Source organism: Malaclemys terrapin, chromosome 1 (genome assembly GCF_027887155.1).
Source record: "Malaclemys terrapin pileata isolate rMalTer1 chromosome 1, rMalTer1.hap1, whole genome shotgun sequence".
NCBI classification, from domain to species: Eukaryota; Metazoa; Chordata; order Testudines; family Emydidae; genus Malaclemys; species Malaclemys terrapin.
In genome coordinates this window covers 203,426,677-203,449,395 of record NC_071505.1, presented here as the reverse complement: position 1 = coordinate 203,449,395, position 22,719 = coordinate 203,426,677, and the positions used below count along the sequence as shown (strand labels likewise).

The following is a 22,719-nucleotide window of genomic DNA, read 5'->3' as shown; positions in this document are numbered from 1 at the left end:
GAAGTCAAACCCTCTAGATGGGGCGAAGTATTTCCTCTCCACTCCCTTTGCAGTTGGCGCACTGGAGGCCGGTGTTTGCCACACCGTCTTATAGTTGGACTGTACTGTCTGTATAATCGGGAGAGCGACTCTGGAGGGGCCCTCTGGGCTCAGGATATCGACCATGGGGTCGTCCTGCTCTATGGTCTCCTCCGCTTGCAAGCCCAGATTGAGGGCTACCCGGCGGAGCAGGTCTTGGTGTGCCCGATGGTCAATCGGGGGAGGGCCGGACACCAGTGTGCCCGCTACCGCCTCATCTGGCGAGGAGGAAGAGGTCGGGGCCTTCTGCCCATCCTCATTGTCCTGCAATCCGGCATCAGCCAATTGCTCCTCTGCGGCCTGACCTGCCGCGTGGGATTGGGACGGTACCGTACTCGGTGCCGAGTCCACTCCTTCCCGCTCCGGTGGTCTAGAGACCGTTGCCTCCCTATACGATGGCGGACGGTGCCGCGGGGAGCGGGATCGGTACCGGGATGGCCCGGATCTCGAGGCTCCCGATGGGGGCTCTTGTTGGTGGTAGGCCCAGGGTGTCCAGAATGGCCATTGGCTCGGCTGGCCCCATTGTGACTGACCGTAGTCCCTGCTGGCTTGTGACCTACGGGCATACCCGCCGTATCGGTCTGAGTCAGTCCCCGAGACCACGGACGGTGACCTGGAAGGCCACGGTGGGGCCGTGGGACGGTGCCGGTCCGGTCTTGGGGAGTAGCGCCTCGTCGACCTGGACCTGGAACGGTACCGGTGATCACGGGACTGGGAACGGCTACGGCTGGTCGGCCTCGGGTAGCGAGCCGCCGGTGCTTCGCGGTGCCGACTCGTGCTCGGTTGCTGAGTCGGTGCCGGCCGTTTGTTGAAGCCCGACTGCTGCGGTGCTTCTTGCGCCGAGGGCAACCGGGAGTCCACCGAGGCGGATCTCGACCGGGACCGGTCCCTGGAACGGTGCCGAGACGGCGACCGTGGTGGGCGCACCATCGCCGGCTTGCCTCTGCGCGGCAGCATAGGCGGGGCGCCTTCAGCACGTGCCGGGGCCTCGACGGACAAGGCAATGAGGTCCTTAGCTGCCTCAAACGTGTCCGGAGTGGAGGGCTGTTCCACCAGTTCCTCCAGCCCTGCATCCTCGCTCGACGGGCCCTTCGGCGCCGGAGCCACTACCGGGGTCCGTGATGAGGCCGTGTCGGCCTTAGGGGCACTCGAGGTCTTTACCGGTGCCGCCTTCTTGTGCGGGGAGCGACCTCGGGCCTTAGGTTGGCCCTTCACTTTTGCCGGCGAAGACGATCGGCGTCGTGCACTTCCCCGCTGGGTCGGTGCCGCAGTCTTCGGGTGACCCGCCGGAGCCGGTTCCCGCACCGAAGCCGGGGCGCTCCGCACGGAGGCAGACGGTGCCGTCGAAGTGGAGGGCTGTAACGCCGTCTCCATGAGCAGCTGCTTAAGGCGAAAGTCCCTCTCTTTTTTAGTTCTGGGCTTAAAGGCCTTGCAGCGCTCCTTCTGGTGAGCCTCCCCCAGGCAACGAAGACACGAAGCGTGGGGGTCGCTCAATGGCATAGGCCTGCGGCACGTGGCACAGGCCTTAAAACCCTGGGCGTGTGGCATACCCCACCGCCCGGGGCCGGTGCCGGGGCTGAACAAACAACCCCAGCAAGAACTTTAAGTACTCTAATGAGCCGTTAACTACTGGTTAAACACTACACAACTAACTGATTAACTGCTAGATAACTCTAATGTGCTAAGGGACACTCTCAGACGAGAGACAGAGTTGTTCCAACGCCGCCACGGACGGTAAGAAGGAACTGAAGGGGTCGGGTCGGCAGGGATATATATACCCTGGAGCGGGGCGCCGCTCTGGCGGGAAGGTGGGGGCCCCGCCGGCCCGACGGGAGCCGCTAAGGGAAAAAGTTTCCGACGTCCGTGCACGCGGCGCGCGCACACCTAATGTGTAATGGACGTGAACAATCACTCGAAGAAGAACCCTGGGTTTAGCAGGCCATTGATTTCACGTAGGGAGGAGGAAACAAATGAATACAGAACAAATCTGGTCCATCTATTTTTTACATGTTAAGCTGGCAGCAGATGGTGCAGCATGACTGATAGCCATCGGCATGTTCTGGGTGCTTGACAGAAAAATGATGTACTACGATTGATAGCCATCATCATCAAGAATCAGATGCCCAGAGTGGAAAGTTTGGTGCAGTATTCCTTAGAGGAATCTGCTGAAGAACTTTCCCGGGTGCCTCTGATTGAACTCACTGAGGAGTACGACGACGACGGATACCAATCGTAATACACCATCCACTGCCAAAAGGCAAGGAGCTGCTGCTGTGTAGCAATGCAGTACCACGTCTGCCGGCACCCAGATGACATATGGTGACAGTGAGCTGAGCTGAGCTGAACGGGCTCCATGCTTGCCATGGTATGTCATCTGCACAGGTAACCCAGGTAAAAAGGCGCGAATCGATTGTCTGCCGTTGCTCTGACAGAGGGGGAGCGGCCTGACGACATGTACCCAAACCCCCCACGACACTGTTTTGCATGATCAGGCATTGGGATCTCAACCCAGAATTCCAATGGGCGGCAGAGACTGTGGGAACTGTGGGATAGCTACCCACAGCGCAACGCTCCGGAAGTCGACGCTAGCCTCGGTACTGTGGACGCGGTCCGCCGACTTAATGCACTTAGAGCATTTTATGTGGGGACACACATAATCGACTGTATAAAACCAATTTCTATAAAACCGGCTTCTATAAATTCGACCTAATTTTGTAGTGTAGACATAGCCTTAGTTACAAAATTTTAGCTGCCTGCGGTGAGAACACTATGGAGTGAAAACTCACTGGAGAACCAAAAGCAAAGCATAATGATAAATGGCAATGCACATATAGTGTATTTCCACAGTGATAAGTGTTAGGACCATTAAACATCTTTAATAAAGTTCTGAAAGGGGAAGTAAACAAATACTAGGAGTGGCAAATACCAGTGAGTATAGGGAAGTAATACAAAGGGATTAAAAACATGAAGAGAAATGAATGTATGATTTAACCTGAAAAAAATAAAAACTAACAGATTTAGGGAAAAAGAATCACACATACAGATATTAAATGGGAGGGAGAAACCTGAAAAGCAGCAATGCTGACAGAGACTTAGAAGTATACTTATTGCTTGTTTAATTTTGAATATAGCAGCAAAAAGAGTGACTACAAGTTCGGACTGAAAATGCCCAGGCATCACACCATAAACTGGGATGGATGGGTGTGTAAATGAGCTCTGCTTGCATGTTTCTTGTGTGGCTCTCCTTAGAATGCCAAATTCATTCCTAGGCATCATAAAGAGAGTGAGTGACAAAACTGGACTTAGTCTGGAAAAAAACTACAAAAGTATTAGGGAATGAGAGAGTGACTTATGGGGAAAGAACAGAAACATTTAATATGTGTACTATTTGGCTAAGAGATAATAGTCTACAACAACATATTTGAAGCAAGGGTCACATTGGGGAAAAAAACATGATGGTTCTCTTCTAAACTCTACCTACAAAATAGGCTCCATCAATATATCAATCGCCAAAACAAGATACTGCTCCCAGTAGATTGTGCAGATGTTCAAAAATATTGTATTGCCACTTGGCTCCCTAGGCTACTTGAGCTTGACACCCCCTCAATGGGATTTAAATATGGCCATGAGCTCTGCTGGGTTCATTGGATTTATTTGCTTTTGGACTGGGGTCGGGTGAGAGGAAGGGGAAGAGCTATATCTCATAATCTGGTATTTGAGATGCTAAAATGAAACATCACTCTCAGTAAATTGTGCGGATCTGTGATTCTCTCTCTCCTTTCTACATGACGGATCAAATAGCTAACAATGCTGACATTTAAGTTCTCATAATTGGATATCTGAGTAATCACCTCACTGAGATGAATGGGGCAGGTCACACCTCTCAGGGCCATTGTTCCAGGCTCTCGGCAGATTCATCACCGCATCATTAAACTTTGTTCATATTTTTGAAATTTCTTTTGCAACAATAATATCAAGAGACTTATTGTTTTTAAATTAATGCTGAGATCTGGAGAGAAAGACAACAGCTTCAGGGAGGTGCCTGAATGGCATATGGTTATGTAGTGGCTGTTTCTGAACTCTGTTTAGAAAGGTGTAAAGGGGAAGTCAGGAAGCAAATTAGCAAGGGTGACACACAGAAATTTAACTAGGAGCAATGGAATAAAATTAAGAAAGAAAATTTAGACTAAATACCAGGAAACACTTCCTGACACTGAGATTTTTTTAGGCTGTTGTGGTTTCTCAAAGGAAGTGGAAGAAGCATTGCTTGGGATATTTAAATCTAAGTGGGACAAAACATTAAATGTGCACACAAACTGCAAGCAACAATCTTGCATCAGCAGGCAATGGGCTAGATTATTTAACAAGCCCCTCTTTTTCATCACTCCTGTACTTCTACAAAGTAATTGCTCTCAGCATTTGCCTAGCCAAAAGTGTAACTTGCATTCGGTCTGTACTGTACAAGTCTTAGCTCCCGCTGTTTCCCTGAGTTCTTGTTTGACAGATTTCCCACTCTTCTTCTGCTCAGTAAATTTTACTCACTTTGTTCTACTGCTCTTCCCTACCACACACGACTCAAGTTTTGACTGTCAACCTCTAATGAAGTCTCCAGTTTTAAGGGTTTTCATGGCTATGTTCTTTACAAAAATATTAGGATGATGGCATCATGAGGTTGGCAAAATGTTCCAGATCAATCAGGTCTTCTAACCCACTGATTGGCAAGGGTTATATTTGAAACTAAGGTGGCAAATTAAAACTTAATAAAAGGAAATACTTTTTCACACAACTGCAACAATTAGCCTGTGGAACTCATTGGAAAACAGAGGTAAAGAGCTTAGGAAGTTACAAAAGGTGGTTAGATTGATTAACAAGAATATCGAGAATTATAACTGTAAATTTTTAAAAACATAAGTTTTGGAAGAGACATAAACCCTTGTGTTTCATGTCTTAAGTTTACCTTTAATTTTTGGGAACTAGAAGAAAACTTTTCCTAAGGGTAGGTCATCCTATAACTGTCTATTGCAGGGTTTCTTGAAAATTCCTCTCGAACTCTGGGAACTGCTCACTATGAGTAACAGGATATGTGACTAGAAGGACCACTGGTCTGATCCAGTATGAGAATTACTATGTTCCTATTTTTTACAAAGGAAATGTTTTAAAAAAAAAATCTACTAAGTAGTTTTTAGAAAAACACAGCTCCACCTCCTACACATGTGTGGGGCTGATTGCACTAAATACCAAACTATAGCTCTGATCCTACTAAGGCTTATGCACATGCTTAATTTTACACATTGCAAATAATCTCACTCATTTCAGTGGGACTGCTCACAGTGCAAAAAATTAAGCATGTACATAAGTCTTTGCAGGATAAAGGACCACGTATGTAGGCTATTTTAGAACAATTACCTTCAATGCGATTTGCAATCCAATCCATTTCTTATATTCATCAGGTTCAAGCAGAAATTCAGGCATAACATGAGGAAGGCATGCTCCTTGGCTTCTGAAATTATACAAAAACAAAAATAGGTAGACAGGAAAGATCATTTTTAAAGACAGCCCCTAATTTCACACCCACAGTTTTGTACAGGCTAACTGTAGGTGAAAACCAATATCTACAATCAACTTAGAGCACAAACAACAGAATGCAGACATCTGACCAAGTATGATTTGTGTGTTCAGTCGCAGATATTCAGATTTTGAACTATCATTTGCTACTGCAATTGATTGAGAGTACTAAATCAGAGGTGGGGTTGAGACCAAACAAGCATTGCTGGTTTTGAAAAAGCTTGTTTCTGGAAAAATGGCCGAAGAGCCTTAGAAGTCTTTTTGCCAACAGGCTTTGCATAACGGTTTTTTAGTTCCTATGAAAGGAAGTTACTTTTATAGATGATGTTCTTCAAGATGTGTAGTCCATATACATAGTCCACAGTTGGTGAGTGCACATCCAGTGTGCACACGTCAGACAACTTTCTGGTCAGCAATATCCACTAGGGCAGTGTACGTGCCCTTCCTCTCTTTGTGCGTTCCAGTGAGAATATAAACGGTGGAGCCTCCTTGTCACACCCTCCCCACTATAAGAGCCTGTGATGTCAAGACTCAAAAATAGTGGGGATGGAGGGTGGTTTGTGGAATATGTATAAGGCCTACACATCTCAAAGACCATCCGTTACTGTAAAGGTAAGTAACCTCTATTTCTTCTCCCAGTGCTACTCTGTATACATATTCCACCATTGGTGACTCCCAAGCCCTCACTGGAGGTGGATATGATGAGTGTCTGTGAGTACGGACTGCAGCATAGACCTTCCAAATCTAGCATTGTCCCTGGTTGCTTGCACCAATGCACTGTGCTTCATAAACATCTGTATGAATGACCAAATTCCTGCGCTGCAATTGTCCTGGATTAGCAGTTTTGCTAGCGAGGCTACTGGGGTAAACTGAGCCCTGGTGGAGTGGACCATCACCCTGCCTGACACCTGCCTCCCCTAGCCAATAGCAAGTCTTGACCCATTGGACAATCCAGTTCTATAGCAAAAAGAACAGGAGTACTTGTGGCACCTTAGAGACTAACAAATTTATTTGAGCATAAGCTTTCGTGGGCTACAGCCCACTTCATTGGATGCATAGAATGGAACATACAGTGAGAAGATATTTATACATACAGAGAACATGAAAAGGTGGAAGTAGCCATACCAACCGTAAGAGGCTAATTAATTAAGAGAAGCTATTAACAGCAGGGGAGAAAAACTTTCGAAGTGATAATCAAGATGGCCCATTTTGGACAGTTGACACGAAGGTATGAGGATACTTTAACATGAGGAAATAGATTCAATTAGTGTAATGACCAAGCCATTCCCAGTCTCTGTTCAAACCTAAGTTAATGGTATCTAGTTTGCATATTAATTCAAGTTCAGCAGTTTCTCGTTGGAGTCTGTTTTTGAAGCTTTTCTGTTGCAAAATTGCCACCTTAACATCTGTCACTGACTGATTAGAGAGGTTGAAGTGTTCTCCTACTGGTTTTTTAATGTTATGATTCCTGATGTCAGATTTGTGTCCGTTTATATAGCATATGGTCCGTTCTATAGCATTTGTGTAGACACAGCCTGCCCTTTGATTGTCTCTATGTAAGACAGGAACAGCCTGGTAGACTTCCTGAAGGATTTCATCCTGTCAAAGCAGAACAATCTAGCTCTGCACACCTCCAGCATGTTCAACGTTTGCTCTGCTCTCTCAGCATGAGGCATTGAGAAGAATACAGGTAGGTAGATTACCTCAATGACATGGAATTTGGACACCATCTTAGAAAGAAGTCTGCCAGGTGTCCTCATGGATACTCTGTCCTTGTATATGACTGTATAGGGTGGCTCTGCCATTAATGCTTACAGCTTCCTAATTCTCCTGGTCGATGTGAATGACAAGAGAAAGGCAGCGTACCTGAAGAGATAGGGCAGGAAGCATATAACAATACACTCAAAGGGGGTCTCTCCATCAGTTTTGAGAGGACCAGGTTAAGGTCCCATGATAGGGCTGGATCCCTGACTGGCAGATAGAGTCTCTAGAGGATTTGCAGGAACCTCTTTGCCAAAGGTGTGAGAAAATTGAGTATAGTCGAGTTGGTGGATGGATAGCTGAAATAGCCATAACAAGCCCAATGAAAGAGCAGAATGCTTCTGCTGCAACAAGTAATCAAAAATCTCTTGGTCCCCAGAATTCATGGGGCACAGCTGGTGTTGTCATGATCAATTTGCAAACCTTGTCCATTCAGAGACATAGTTATACCTACTGGAATCTTCCCTACTACTAAAAAGAGCACCTTTTGGAGGTCTCACAAACAGAATCTCTCCACCAGTGTTAACCAGTGAGCATCCACACCATCTGGTGGAGTGAACTCATGGTCAGATGCAAGGTCAAGCCCCTGGTTCCAAGCCAAGGGTTCAGAAACAAGGGGTAGAGTGATCTGCTGCACTATAGAGAGGTCATGGAGGTCCCTGAACCACATCTATTTTGACCAGAGTTTGGCTACGAAGATTACTCTGGCCTTCTCCACCTGACCTTCCAAAATACTTCAGGGAAGAGGGGGATGAGAGGGAATACATACAAGAGTTCCTCTGTGCATGGGAGGAGAAAGGCAGCTGAAAGAGAGCACCCTCCCTGAGCAGCAGTGGTGACCTTTGTTGTTCTGCACTGTCATGAAAAGGTCCATGTGCAGGACTCCCCCGTTGCTGGAAGATATCACTGAGGGCCCTCTGGTGCATCAACCACTCGTGATTGTTACAGAAGTACCTACTGAAGCCAGCTGCTGTCATGTCATCCACCCTGAGGAGATGGACCACTGACAGTGTAATTCCATGACCTATGGCAAAGTCCCATAGTAGGACGGCCTCCTGACATAGTGCCAGCACCTGTCCCTCCCCACCTTGCCTTTATAGACAGAAGACCGCCACCGTATTGTCCATGACCAGGATTGTGTGGAAGGAAGGCCATGCAGATCTTGTATACAGCTCTGAGCTCTAGAACACTAACATGTAAGATAGTCTCTGTAAGAGACTATATGCCTTGTGCTATGAGATCGCCCATGTGAGTCCCCCACCTGAATGTGGTCCTTCAGGGCAAACTGGGACTGTACAGAACCCATTTGTGTATGTTGCCTGGGTCCTTACACCAGTCCAGTGACTGGAGAACTGCTGGAGGGAAACATACCACCTTGCACAGGTAGTGTCTTCTTGGATGGTATAGCCAAGCCTGAAGCTACTGGTAGTGGAGCCTCGTAAGCAGAGTGATGAACGTACAACCTGACAAGACCCAGTAGCATGAGGCAGGATCTTACTTGTGTTTCAGGGTAGAACTGCAGGCGGGAGCAGAGATTGTACAACTGGAACTTGCCAAGTGGTAAGTAGGCTTTCATTGCCTCTATGCTGAACATGGCCCCGGCAAACTCTTCTACGTGGGGGCTAACATGGATTTCTTCTCATTTGCTAGCAGACCCAGGCATGCAAATAGCTTGGGAAAGGTCCTAACATTGGTTTGGACCTGAGGTTCCAAATGACTCATAACCAGTCAAGTTCAGGAACACCTGGATGCCCATCCTCCTGATTAAAGCAGGCCACTGCGTAGAACCCAAAGGGAAAAATCAGTATAGGTAGTGATTGTTGTCCAACACCTTAGGGAGTGCTTGTATACCAGGTGTATCCCAATGTGAAAGTACAGATCCTGGAAGTCGAGGGAAGCACATTAATCTTTCTGATCTAGGGAGGGGATGATTGAAGTCCGATATCAGCTGATGCCTCTATCTTCTTGGGGGTGAGAAAGTACTTGGAAAAGAATCCTCTTCCGCTCTGCAGATGGAGAACCTCCTCTATCGCACCCAGAACAAGGATGCATTGAATCCCCAGTCGAAATCGCTTCCATGGGAAAGGTCCCTGAAGATGACTGAAAAGGAAGTTGTATGGGAGGGAAGAAAGAGGAACTCTGGACTACCTCCAATACTTAGCAGTCTGAAATAATGCTAGACTAGCATGTTAAAGAGACAGATAATTGCCAAAAGGAGGAGAAGGCAAAAATTGTGGAACACACTGTCCAATAAAATTTGCTGCCTGCCCAATTCCTAAACAGTATGGTACAACTGAGAGGTGCCCTCCCCCAAGCAAACTTTCTGCTTGAGGACCTCTGTCTACAGCCCAAGCACTCAGGCAGCTTATGTTGGTAGGGCAACTGTAGCTAATAAGGTTGGGACCTAAAGTGCCTCCTCCTAGAGCCTGGGTATAGACACCCAGAGATCTGAGAGTAGCCCTAGAGTCCTTGAGGGATCTCATTGCCTCATCCGTCTTGTCATGGAACAGCGAGCAGACCATGAACAGCAGATCCTCTATAGTTGTTTGTAATTCCTGAGATACACATGCCAAGGCCAGCTACAAGAAACAGCACATCATGATCTCTGCCGCCATTGCTGTGTGTCTGCCGCATCCAGAGCCACCTGCAACACAGTTCTGGTCACCAAACATCCCTCAGCCAGAATAGTCTAGAAATCAACCCTCTATTCTTGCAGAAGCTTGTCAATAAGCCATTGTAAGGCTCACCAGTTGATGTGGCCATATTTTGACAAGACAACCTGGTAGTTCAAGATCCTCTTTTGGAGGCTCAAGATGGAGTAAGATTTTCCATCAGGGAGAGAGGCTTCACTTCCTTATCCTTGGGCATTGACTTCTGGTGTCTTTGGAGGATTCTTTCATTGGCCACTATTACTACCAGGGACCCTGGTATCACTTGATACCATAGAACTTTTCATATCCAATAACCAGGACCAAATACTGTCCGCCTGCTCACTTTGCCATAAGGCTTTTGCAGGTTCCAACAGTCCTTTACAGATTGTGTTGATAATCAATAATTAATGACCAATAATTTGACAATAATCAATAGCCAATAATCAACTATTTTAATTGCTATTATATATTTAAATGAGTTATGGCCTCTTGATTTTCCCTTTTGTTTAATAATACCAGACCCCCAACAAGTCAGGTTTGATTGGATTTATTAATCAAACAGTTAGTAAAAACCACACATACACAGAGGCCTATAACTACCAACAGCTGTGAAAGACCTTCCCTGTAGTTTCTGACAGACTGTGTGCACTCTGCTAATGGTCTCACTTCCCCTATGATTTAGGGATACCTATACCCTTGTGGCCCTTATGTCTCATTCTGGTCCTTATCTATTTCCTCTTCCTGGTACGTACTACTCCTTACCTTAAATTATTGCCAAGGCTCCTTGTTCCATTGCAACTTTCCAATGGTCTCAACACCCAGTTAGTCAGTATTTATGCTCTTTTGGAGATAATTTCATCTGTTATACCGTAAAAATATATCTTACGAACAGCTTTCAAAATAGGTTAAGTGTAATGACAGTAAAATTCCATTCTTCATTAGATTTATTTATGCTTAAATGCTCCCAGGCCAGCCTTGAAATCTTTCTTGACTTATCTTAAGTGTCAATAATTGGGATTGCTATACATTCCAGGACTGACAAAGTGTAAGAGGAGGAGTTTGTGTGGCCCATCCTGTGCCTACTCAGTGTGTCTTTCCATGACTGCCATCTCCTGTCTCATGAGATCTTGGAATATCTTGTAGTCCATGGGAGTAGTGACCAACTGATCTGTTGCCAGGGCACCATCAAGGGATGATGAGGCTGTGGTGGCTGGTACCGTCCTGCCTTTCACCATGAATCTGCTGCACTGGAGCCACCTGTTCTTGGCCTGGTTCTGGGGGCACAGCAGGGACAGATCCAATCTTAGGTGCGACAGGGATAGTCCGTGCCTTAAGCATGCTGAGGAGGCCACCTCAGGGTAATACTGCAGTCCCCAAGAGGCCCACATGCCACAGTCTTAAGGTGCAGGGGCCCAAACTCTCTGAAATCACTGATACATGTGCTGGGCCAGGTCAGTACCCCACTCTACCCTCAGCCACAGGAATACATCTCATCTCCCTCCTCAAGATCAAAACTGCCAAGTCATGGGACCTAGCTAGGGGTGGCTGCTGGCTTTCCCAGAAGTTGGAAAATGAAAGTAAGTAGTCATCTGGGAAAGGTGGCGCCCACCCCCTAGGTGAAAGGGGAACCTGACAGGTACCAGAAACATTCATGTCACCAGGTCCAGGAATCTGAACAGCATCACGGGCAAATGCAGCTCCAATAGCTAGGAGGGCATCCACCCTAGAGATACAGACCATGATCTGGGGTGACAGAGCCCCTCTGGGTAGGTGTGACAGTAAACGTATAAATATTGGTGCTGAAGATCCCAGGATGGTAAGTACCATAGTCAGTCTTCTACCAGATCCTGTAGCAGCTGGTGATCATACCAACTGCCTTGGTACCAAAGAGGTGAACACAGACACGGGTAAGGCCTCTATCACAGCTGGGTCCACTCGGTTGGCACCAGCTCCAGTGCTCAAGGAGCTTTTCCTAAGTTTTGAGGCATCCTTTATGTCCAGCTGCCTGATAGTCTTATTCAGCCTCAGAGTGAGAGGGCAGTCACCACCTCTTCTCCTTCGAAGACTTCCACTCTGAGTCCAACCTATCTCTATGCTTTCCTTGATAGAGATGCCACGGGCATGAGCAATCCCTCAGCTAGTTTCAAAGTCAGCGCAGGGGCAGATTTGGACAACCTCTGGACACCTGGAACCCAGGGTCAGAGTCTGGCTCCAATCAACTGCTCCATAAGGAAAGCCCTCAGGCAGGTCTCCCTCCTGGGTCTGCTTAAAAGAGGACCTGCAGATTTCACAGCACTCTGGGACTTGCCCCTCATCAAGGAAGAACAGATGTCTCATGTGTCCATTGTTCAGAGTCATATCTGCCATGGCAGCCGACACCACTTCTCCCCACAATGTCCGCTAAAGCTGCCCTACTTTAACTAAACCAACCCTGCTCACTAATTACAAATGCTTAAGTTGAGGTTACTCCAAAGAGAGTTGCTCTGACACATACCAAAGGTGGTAAAGAAGGAACTGGGGTGTGGCAATGAAGCTCCACCCTTTAAACCCTAGTTGAGAGGCACACGGAGACATTGGATGCATGCGCTGTCCCAGTGTATACTGCTGACTAGAAAATTCTCTGATGTAAGTGCATATCCACACATGTTCCACAGTTGGTATAAGAATTAGCGCTCAAAGAACCAAATTTACTGCAACCTGTTGACTAGGACAAAAATTCCCTATTTAATTTCAATACAAAAGATGCAAATTGAAATGTGAGAGAGAAAGAAACAGTCGTGAACATAAAAAATATGCTTTTAAACCAGATAGTTACAATTTCAACAAATACAGAACCACCATATTAGCATAAAAATGCACCTTATCCCATTGTCTGACATGAGATTTAAGAGGGGGGGGGGAGGAAAAGAAAGTGGAGGGGGACAGAGCATAATCACGGATGTTGAAGTATATAGTGGAGAGGACAAGGAGAGCAGTGATTATCATCAAAAAGTTGTAGTCATGTCTACGAAGTGATCTTTAATTGGGCTTTCTGAAGTAAGAATGCCTTGTAGCATCTCCCAACATTTGGAGGTCTAGATTGTTTCGACTTGATAGTAGTCTATTTGCAAGTTTACAATCCTAGCTGTTTATCTCACATGAAAACATTTTGGCTAAGGAAGAGCTCCCAAAACAAACCAGAAATCCCAAAAGGGGGGCAGGTGGTTTGTGCAGAACCTGAGCTTCCTGTGCACCTCCTCTCCAGCTACTCAAGCTCTGGCCTTGCCACAGGATGATTCTCCTGTATAAGGCAAAGGCTGTGAACACACATTTTGAGACATATTATGTGACTTTGCTTGGTAGGCAAAACAGTAAAAGAGTGATAACATGTTTTTGTGCTTCTGCAACATGGGATATTCCATTGAGCTAGGTAATATTTTCTTGCCAAGACTAAATAAATAAAAATAGCAAGGGAGCCAACCAGCTGCATCATCTTCTCTCAAACCAATGTTATCCAGGCTCTAGTAATCACCCATACTGTCTGTTTCCTAGTGAAGACAAGTTTTCAACAACAAAATGCCAAACAGATGAAACACTTTGTTTTGTAAACCCAAATGAGAGAAATGGGTGGTGGGCCTACCAAACTGGCAGACCGAGTTCTCTGGGTGGTATGATTACCTAACTCAATAGGTAGATTAGGAATTAAAGGAAGGTAATGTAATTAATGCAAATCAACACAGGTTTATGGAAAACATATCCTGTCTAATTATTTTTGTTTAAATGAGATTACAAATTTGGTTGATAAAGGGAATAGCAATAATATACTTAGACTTTTCTAAAGCGCTCGACCTAGTACAACATGACATTTTGATTAAAAAAACTAAAACTGTATAAAAATCAACATGCCACACACTAAATGCATTAGAAACTGGCTTAACTAATAAGTCTCAAAATGTAATTGTGAACAGGAATGGTAATCAAGCAGATGTTTTTACAGTGATTGGTTCCCACAGGGATTGGTTCCTAGCCCTACACTAGTTAATATTTTTATCAACAACAGGGAAGAAAACAAAATCATCACTGATAAAGTTTGCAGATGACAAAAAAACTGAGCAAGTGGTAAATAATGAAGACAACAGGTCACTGGGCCCAAGTAAACATGATGTGTTTTAATATGGCTAAATATAAATGTTTACATCTAGGAATAAAGAACACAGGCCATACTTACAGGATGGGGGATTCTATCCTAAGAAGCAGTGACTGAAAAAGATTTGGGGGTCATTGGGGATAATTAGCTGAACACGAGCTCGCAGTGTGATGGTATGGTCAAAAGGACTAATGGGATCCTTGGATGCATAAACAAGAGAATTTCAAATAGGAGTAGGGAGGTTATTTTACCTCTGTATTTGGCACTGGCATGACACTTGCTGGAATACTGTGTCCAGTTCTAGTGTCCACAATTCAAGAAGGATGTTGATAAACTGAAAAAGGTTCAGAGAAGAGCCAGGAGAACGATTAAAGGATTTTAAAACATGCCTTACAGTGACAGATTAAGCTCTTCAAGTCTATTTAGCTTAACAAAGAGAGGGTTAAGGGGTGACTTGAATGCAGTCCATAAGCACCTACATGGAAAACAAATATTAAATAATGGGCTCTTCAATCTAGCAGAGAAAGGTATAACACAATCCAATGGCTGGAAGTTGAAGCTAGAGAAATTCAGACCGGAAACAAGGTGTAAATGTTTAATGGTGAGAGTAATTAACTATTGCAATAATTTACCAAGGATCATGGAGGATTCTCCCTCACTGGCAATTTTAAAATCAAGATTGGATGGTTTTCTTAAATGTATGCTCTAGGAATTAGTTTGGGGAAGTTCTATGGCCTGTGTTATACAGGAGGTCAGACTAGAGGATCACAATCGTCCCTTTGGGCCTTGGAATCTATCACACTAGTGACTGCAGGGTAACTATTTTTCTCTTTTTCCCTCCCCTCTCTGTTAGCTTTTTGGCAGCTTTGCACTTACATTGTAAAACTGGATTTTTCTAAACAAGCTGAGGCTAAATCCCAACAATATTGATATTATACCAGTTGAGAATTGGAAGAAGTATAAAGAGAAGAACATTGGCTTAGTTCTCCTAAACTTAGTTGGAGTCACTTCAGAATACTACTGTAGAGTTCAGAATCTTGGTATGACATTAGAAGACTAGATATCAGCAGGATCAAAGACGGTTTTTACTGTCTGAAAAATGTTACCACCATGTTAAGACCTGTGATGAAATTTCCCCATCCACTTGCTACAGCAGAGAAAAAAAAAACAATTAGAGACGTGATCACACCTGTGGTATAACTCGTGGATTGCCTCCTGGCCAGAGAGGTCTGAGCTACATGATATCCATTAGATACCCTGGCCTTACAAGCAGGCTGAGGGAGCAACTGCAGAGGAGGTAAGACTCTCCTGCAGGGGAAAGTCCAGAAGTTTGAGGCTTTCTGTGGCTGGAGAGCAGAGTCACAGGAGTACATCTAACTCCTGTGGTGGACTCCTGGAACAAGGGTCCAGTGTTCCAGAAGAGGAACAGGGAAAAGAAGGGACCTACAGGGAGCAAGGTGTGTCCTATACCAGATTGGAATTTTTTACAATTCAGTATAACAGTGAGATAAAATCTCCTTTTACAGTAACATTTTCTTTCCATGCTACTGATCCCAAGAATATTGACACTTTAACAAGGAAGCCACCTCTCACCTCAGAAATGCCAGTTTTACATCATCAGCCTAATGTTCAAGGATACTTCACAGTTTGTTCACAGTGAAGCATTTCTCATTTTGGTTTACAAACTGCTTTGCTTAAAAACAAAACCCCACACTTTTCCTTTTAATAGGAAGAATCATTTAAAGTCCTTTCCTTCCTTCTAAATCAGAAGGCTATCACATTTGGAATAGAACAGCCTTATCAAAACTTCTAATCAGGGTCACTTTATAATCTAGTTTTATGTCTGATTCAAGTTATGATAGATAGATAGATAGATAGATAGATAGATAGATAGATAGATAGATAGCATCTTGGGGTAATGAGCCAATTCTATCAACTTACACTGGGCAATTTATATGCGAGAGGAACTTCCATTTCAACCATTATGGCCTAAAAATCCTATGTTTGATCCTAAAAGTATGTATAAATCTGGGCAGGTTGCCTTCAGTGCAAGAATTGTTCTTCAGCTTGAAGCATTGAAACACAAACCATCCATATCAGTGCCAGGGCCAGAAGAATCCAAGCCCAAAATAATGCTGTAACTATCACAAGAATCGATAATACTAAAACTTAATGATGCTACTGTCTGCCTACAGTTACAATATTGGAAATCTCACTTACGGATGCAGGCCTAGATACTTTGTAACCGCTTAGACAACTGTGCAGCATAGCTTTCATCAGCTCTCATGAGCCAAGAGATTAAGACGACAGGAAAGATAAGTAATATAGTAGCTTTATGCTAATAAACAGCTGATTGCTGGTTTTAAAAAAAATCTGTACTTTAGCTCAAAGGCTAGAATATAAAGAAGCATTACAGGGAAGAGGATGAAGAACTCTAAGTCTAGTTTACTCAGAGTACAAAAAGCCTCCTGACTCCTTGTTCAGAGAGATTTTCACAGGGCTTTTCATTTTAAAAATTCCTTTCAGTGTGTTTCAACATCTCTAATGTTGTGAATAGTAATCAGCTGAGTTTATCTTATTATGTAACCTGCTTCTCATTGCAAAGTAAAGCACTATACATTTTCATTAATGTGCTGTATAACTTTTATTCACTTTATAGGTGTAAACTGATAGGTCTTAGTTTAGGATCAGGGAGGAACTAGCCTATTTTTCTTGCAGCAGAGTTGTGCTCTCTTAACAATCAAGGGGAAGCACACAAAGCATTCATAGAATGTTTTGCATTCATTGTGTCCAAACTCTACATAGTGGCATGTGTGTCCCAGATCATCCAGATTTCAAAATTTGAGACGACCTCAAATTCTCTTAACAAAAGTGTTTTAATCTAAGGCACCAAAACAACAACATAATGAAGCAGTAGCACTGGCTCTGGGATTCATGAGATTGAGAGTCAAGTTATCCATAAATTCACAGGATCTGTGCTCTCTCGAATTAAGAAGAAAGCTTCATAAAGTTCCTCTCTAAGTTCTCAGTTCTCTTTCCATTGATTTTTCAATTGGGTGACATGATGTGGCCCTGCATCCTAGGAGAAATAACCTGACAATGTTCTAAAGATGGATCAGGTTTTTTTAAATGATAGATACCACCATCATGTCAGAAACAAAATTAGTTCCTCAGCTTTAGAGTGGTTATTTAACATTTCATAACATGCCATCACCAAGCTTCACAGATTACATCACTACCAAGCTCATTGTAATTTACCATAAACATCACACTTTTAATCACAAGAACCAAAAAACAGTGTAAAAATACAACTAAGAAAAAGCATATTATTCAATGGGAAAGGTATTTAAACTACTTAAACACAACCGGGGAAACATAAGCAAAAATAACCCTTATCTTACTTGAGGAAAGTGAGCATTGTAGAATGCTGCCAGTGGAGCTGGATTACTCGTTCAATAGGATCAGAGGGCAAAGACTGGCTCGAAGTAATTCCTGGTAGCAACTGTCCACTCAGATGGAGGAGCATGTCATAAACAGTCTTCGTATCTTTGCCGAGGTTTTGTTTAATAACTTTTTCATCAGATGAAGTCATCTGGATTTTACACACATCACTAAACAGGGGGGAAAAACTTAACTTTACTGTTTTAAATACATTAAAAACAGACTTGCATTAAAAAAACTACTGTACCATTAACTGTGGTGAATTCATTAATAAACCATTATGGAAAGGTCTGAGGAATGGATTGTGAAAAATATAGTACTTCCTGATTTCTATACAGATGTTATGACAACATAAGATCTTTTTATTTGGTTAGACTATTTAATACAACTGAGCCTGTGCTAGTCACCATTACCTTTCAAGTACAATTTCATTTTCACCCTATATAAAAACCCACACATTTGAGAACCAGCCAAATGAGAGAATGTCTTTTTCTTTCAGTACTATCAAACAGCTAGGACTAACTCAGGTGATTCATCTAACTGCTGATAGACATCAGGTGCAAGGGGCTGGTGACAAGACTCTACTTACTGGAATTTGCTTCCCCTGTTGACTCATTCATCAATTTGTTGACCTTATGGGCAGGGGGAAAGGTGCAACTATTTATTTACATGGTTTTGCCTTGAGACAGTGGTGATGGTCAGAAACTGGGTTCATTCTGGGATCAGACTCAATTTCAGTTGTAATAAGCATTGTATATGGTTTTAATGTTGTACATACTCTCAGAACCTCTTGTTTGGGAACATTTTATAAATGGAAAAAAATAGACCTTTTTCTTTTACAATGCATAAAAAGTTTGACTAATTAAAAATATCTTTGGGTTTCTCCATCTAATCAGTTGCATATTAAAAGTAACTTGGTCATAAACATGGGTCATCCAAGAATGTTTCTAATGATGGAACACACATTGGTACAATGCAGCATTTTCCTAGGAAACATTTAAGAAAAAAATTACAATTACCGCCTTAATGAGTGGGGAATAGAAATAGGATTAGGTCCCTTAGACCAACCAAAAAGAGTGAACCAGTTCTGAACTGCAGTTATCACTTTCTGAAAGAAGATGTGTTCCTCTCTGTCTTCGTCAGGAAAAAGCGATAGTTGAAATTTATTTTCTCTCTCCTGACTTTGGCTGTCAGCTTCATCCTTTTTCACCCATTCATTTTCAAGCATATTTTCCGATTCTGAAGAATACAAAAAGTATTTCAAATTTTCCTTATCCATTTTCCAGTACAAAAACAGCACTTTTTAAAACACTAATCTTATTGAGACAGCAAAGAAATAAAATACAGAGATCATATGAACTGTTATTTATATTGATTATTCCTGACAAGTGACAAGATATAAATTTTGGAAACAGCAAACCTTGCATTTCTGGGTCCTATCTTTATTTAGAAAAGGAGAAATGGTTATTACGCAATCAGAATAAGATAAATACAGACCATTCAAACTTGGCATATGAAATCATGGGCAGTAATCTTGCCAAAATATTCTTAGAAGTGGTTCCAATAAGGATTGTTTACAAAGCTTGTCCAGGCAAGTTCCATACCCCAGTGATATAGAAACGCACAACTGGCTAAGTTACCTTTGCCCAAATTATCAGGTACTATATAAGCCTCTAATACTGGAAGAGGATTGTTTGTACTATCAGTTTATTGTATATTATCATTGCCCCCATCTCCCAAAAAAACCTGATATGGTTGAATACTATATTGCATATTATCACTATCATGCCTAAACTATAAAAAGTTAGGAAATACAAAGTTAAGGATTAGAAGTTTATCAAATCAAGCACTCTGATGTCAGAAAATACGTTGCTCATGCAACCTTAATTTGGCTCCTTTGTGCATATGTATTGTGTATTACATGCAGAAGTAATTACCTGTGAAACATTTGGAGCAAGTGACTTGCTCAGCATCACATAGGAACTCTGATTCTACCCCTGACTGTACCACAAAGTTTCCAATACCTTGACCATGAGACCATTAATGGCTATTAGCCAGGATGGGTAAGGAATGGTCTCCCTAGCCTCTGTTTAGCAGAGGGTGGTGATGGACGGCAGGAGAGAGATCACTTGATCATTACCTGTTAGGTTCACTCCATCTGGGGCACCAGGTATTGGCCACTGTCGGTAGACAGGATACTGGGCTGGATGGACCTTTGATCTGACCCAGTACGGCCATTTTTATGTTCTCATTCTTTCTTTTTCTGCAAACCCCTGCCTCATTCACTACATAGCTTCCAACTTCTGCAAAAATGAGGCAGAGGTCCTACTTACAACAGATTCCTTCACTACAGTGACTGAGGAACCTCTTTGTGCCCACTGGCAGAGGGCACAGGGGACACAGAGTTTTACAGCAATCCTCTAGTCAATTATATGCACAATAATTCACCAAAGTGGGGGGGAGCACGTAAGGTCTCTACTGAGAGTCAATAGCCCGAAGGTCAGCATAATTATTGTGTAACATATGTACGGATAATATTTAAGAAGTTATGTATCTATAATGAAAATTAAGTTCTTGACATTAAAGCAGGTCATCAGGAGGTGACATGCCTTGTACAGATTCTGTTCAGGCAAGGGGTGTTAGACACTAGTCTCTGTCTGCTCATTGTGCATCTCATGATGCACTTTTCATATATCAGGGCTTACAAAGAAACACACAGTATCCTTTAAGTAGGGGACAAGCTGGCAGCATGTTTTGTCTCAAAAAATGGATTTCAGCAGGTCTGGCTGAAAAACGCTAGTAGGACTTTGGGGAGAGCTTTAGTTTAAAAAGTCTACGTTTTAAAATGAGTATATTTTATTGTATATGTAAATATTTGTTTCCAATATTTCTACCTGCTTGCTATGATTTGAATCTCTTCTCTTGGTTAAATAGAGTTGTACTTGTTTTCACTATAAACACATCTAATTGCTCTGTGTTAAATACAGCAGTGGCCTGAGGTGAAGCTAGTAAGCTGGAGTGCACTGCTTCTTTGGGAGCAGCAAATCTGTAAATACTGTGCGTGTACAGCAGAACAGGGGCAGGACACTCCAGGGAGATGCTCAGAGTGCTCAAGGGTTGGAGAATATCTAGCACTAATCTGCACATGGACAGTGGAGCGCTTGTGTTGCCTATAGGATCAGGGAGCTGTCCCCCAGCAGACACAGACAAGGCTTCCCCACATTAAGGGAAGGTGGTAGCAAAGTGCCTGACAACCCTGGGTACGCCCAGAAAACATCAACCTAATTCATCCCCAGACCACCACCCATCCTGTGCTCTGTGTAAAAAAATAGAATGGGATCACATAATTAAAGACCATATCTTAATGCATACATATGAAGGGACCAAATTAAGATTGTATGGACAATGTTCATTCTGGCATTTCCTAACTTGTGCTTGATTCTTCTACATTTTAATCCTTAACTTTGTATTTCCTGCTCTTTTATGGTTTAGATTATGGATGAGATAAATCTTAACTAACATTAAATTAAGTTGTTTATGTATTTCCTCAGCTTTTTTAATAGAAAGAATTATTTTATATAATTACTTTTTAAATAATAAAGCCTTTACACATTTGTTGCCTTCTATGTATATTTTGTTGTCATTGTAGTCTTTGTGAAATGCTAGACTATACCACTCCCTGTTAATTGAAAAGTAATTAAAACTATTCAAACAAAACATTTTACTGGAACTTCAGTGTCTTTTAAAAAAATTGTGTAACACAAGACTATGACTCAGAGATCTATAATTTCCTATTTCTTTTAAAAGGTGAATATTCAGAAAGTCATAGACCCCAATTTGGAAGGATCAGATAAACAATCTAAAGGAAAAGAGCTGGAATTTTGTAGCTTATTTTCATGTAACCCTTTTTGAGGAAAGTAACAAACAATAACCTTCTGAAAAAGAACCAGTGTGCCTTAGCCCAGTACAAACCCAAAGGAGCACAGGAGGAGCTGAACCAAACCCTGTCTGCTTTCATTACAGCTCCTCTTGGGACCCTTCTTTGTAACAATGTCATGGGAGTCTAAGCCCTGGTATACACTGGGGGGACAGGGGAAGAATTGATCTAAGTTATGCAACTTCAGCTACGTGAATAACGTAGCTAAAATTGACGTACTTAGATCGACTTACCGTGGTGTCTTCACCGCGGTGAGTCAACTGCTGTCGCTCCCCCATCGACTCTGCTTGCGCCTCTCGTGGCACTGGAGTACAGGAGTCAACGGGAGAGCGCTCGGGGGTTGATTTATCGCATCTAGACTAGATGCGATAAATTGATCCCTGCTGGATCAATCGCTACCCACCAATCCGGCGGGTAGTGAAGACATACTCTAAGAGAAATCAATTATTAAAGGCAGATGTTGCATGACAACCAGGAGAACAGTGACCCTTCTGAAGTATGTAAATGAACTGGAGGGAGTGATGAGTGGCTAATTGTCTCTGATGTTTCAGTGTTTCAGGCAGCAGCAGGGGAAGGAACCATGCATTGAGTGTGGGCTTTTCCCACGTTTTAAATCTTTCCAAATTTCCTAAAAAAACAACAGCATATAAACCCAAAATACATACTGGAGATCATTCCACCCACCCACTCACCCTCACTCACTTTTATTTGTGGCTGAAATCTGGTTCAGATTCCCCATGGCATGTTTACAAAAAAGAGTTCCAAAAAAGGTGAGACCCTAAGGTATAGGCCTTCAAAAAAGAAAATTTTGATGCAACTTTAACTGCTGTGAGACGAATAGATATTTTCTCTGCTACACTAATTACTTCAGTGTTTACACTTCTTAAAAAGCATTTTATCATCATCATCATTTTGGTCTTCATATTTTTACAAATAACCCATTTAGACTTTCACTGTGCAGGATATTAACATTAATTGTGTGTGGTTTTTGTTTCGATTTTTTAATCTAAACTGGTTTTATAATTGCTTATGGTTTAAAAAGGAAAATAGCTGTGTCAACTGATTCCTCTTTTTAAAACCTTGGGTTAGCTATGTGATGAGGATCTACTGTATTGCAAATTGACTTTTCATTGGGGAGTTCTATCAGAATCTCTCTTCCT

General features: G+C 43.1%; 1 protein-coding gene across 1 annotated transcript in view; it reads right to left on the bottom strand.

Moving 5' to 3' along the window:
• CFAP47 (cilia and flagella associated protein 47) overlaps nucleotides 1-22,719 on the bottom strand; it is a 643,784-nt gene that overhangs the window by 482,576 nt on the left and 138,489 nt on the right. Inside the window, exons 29-31 of the mRNA XM_054005907.1 lie at nucleotides 18,642-18,861; nucleotides 17,583-17,792; nucleotides 5,485-5,578 (exon numbers count right to left, since the gene is read on the bottom strand). Of these exons, the coding sequence (XP_053861882.1) occupies nucleotides 5,485-5,578; nucleotides 17,583-17,792; nucleotides 18,642-18,861 (524 nt within the window). The remainder of the gene's footprint in view (nucleotides 1-5,484; nucleotides 5,579-17,582; nucleotides 17,793-18,641; nucleotides 18,862-22,719) is intronic.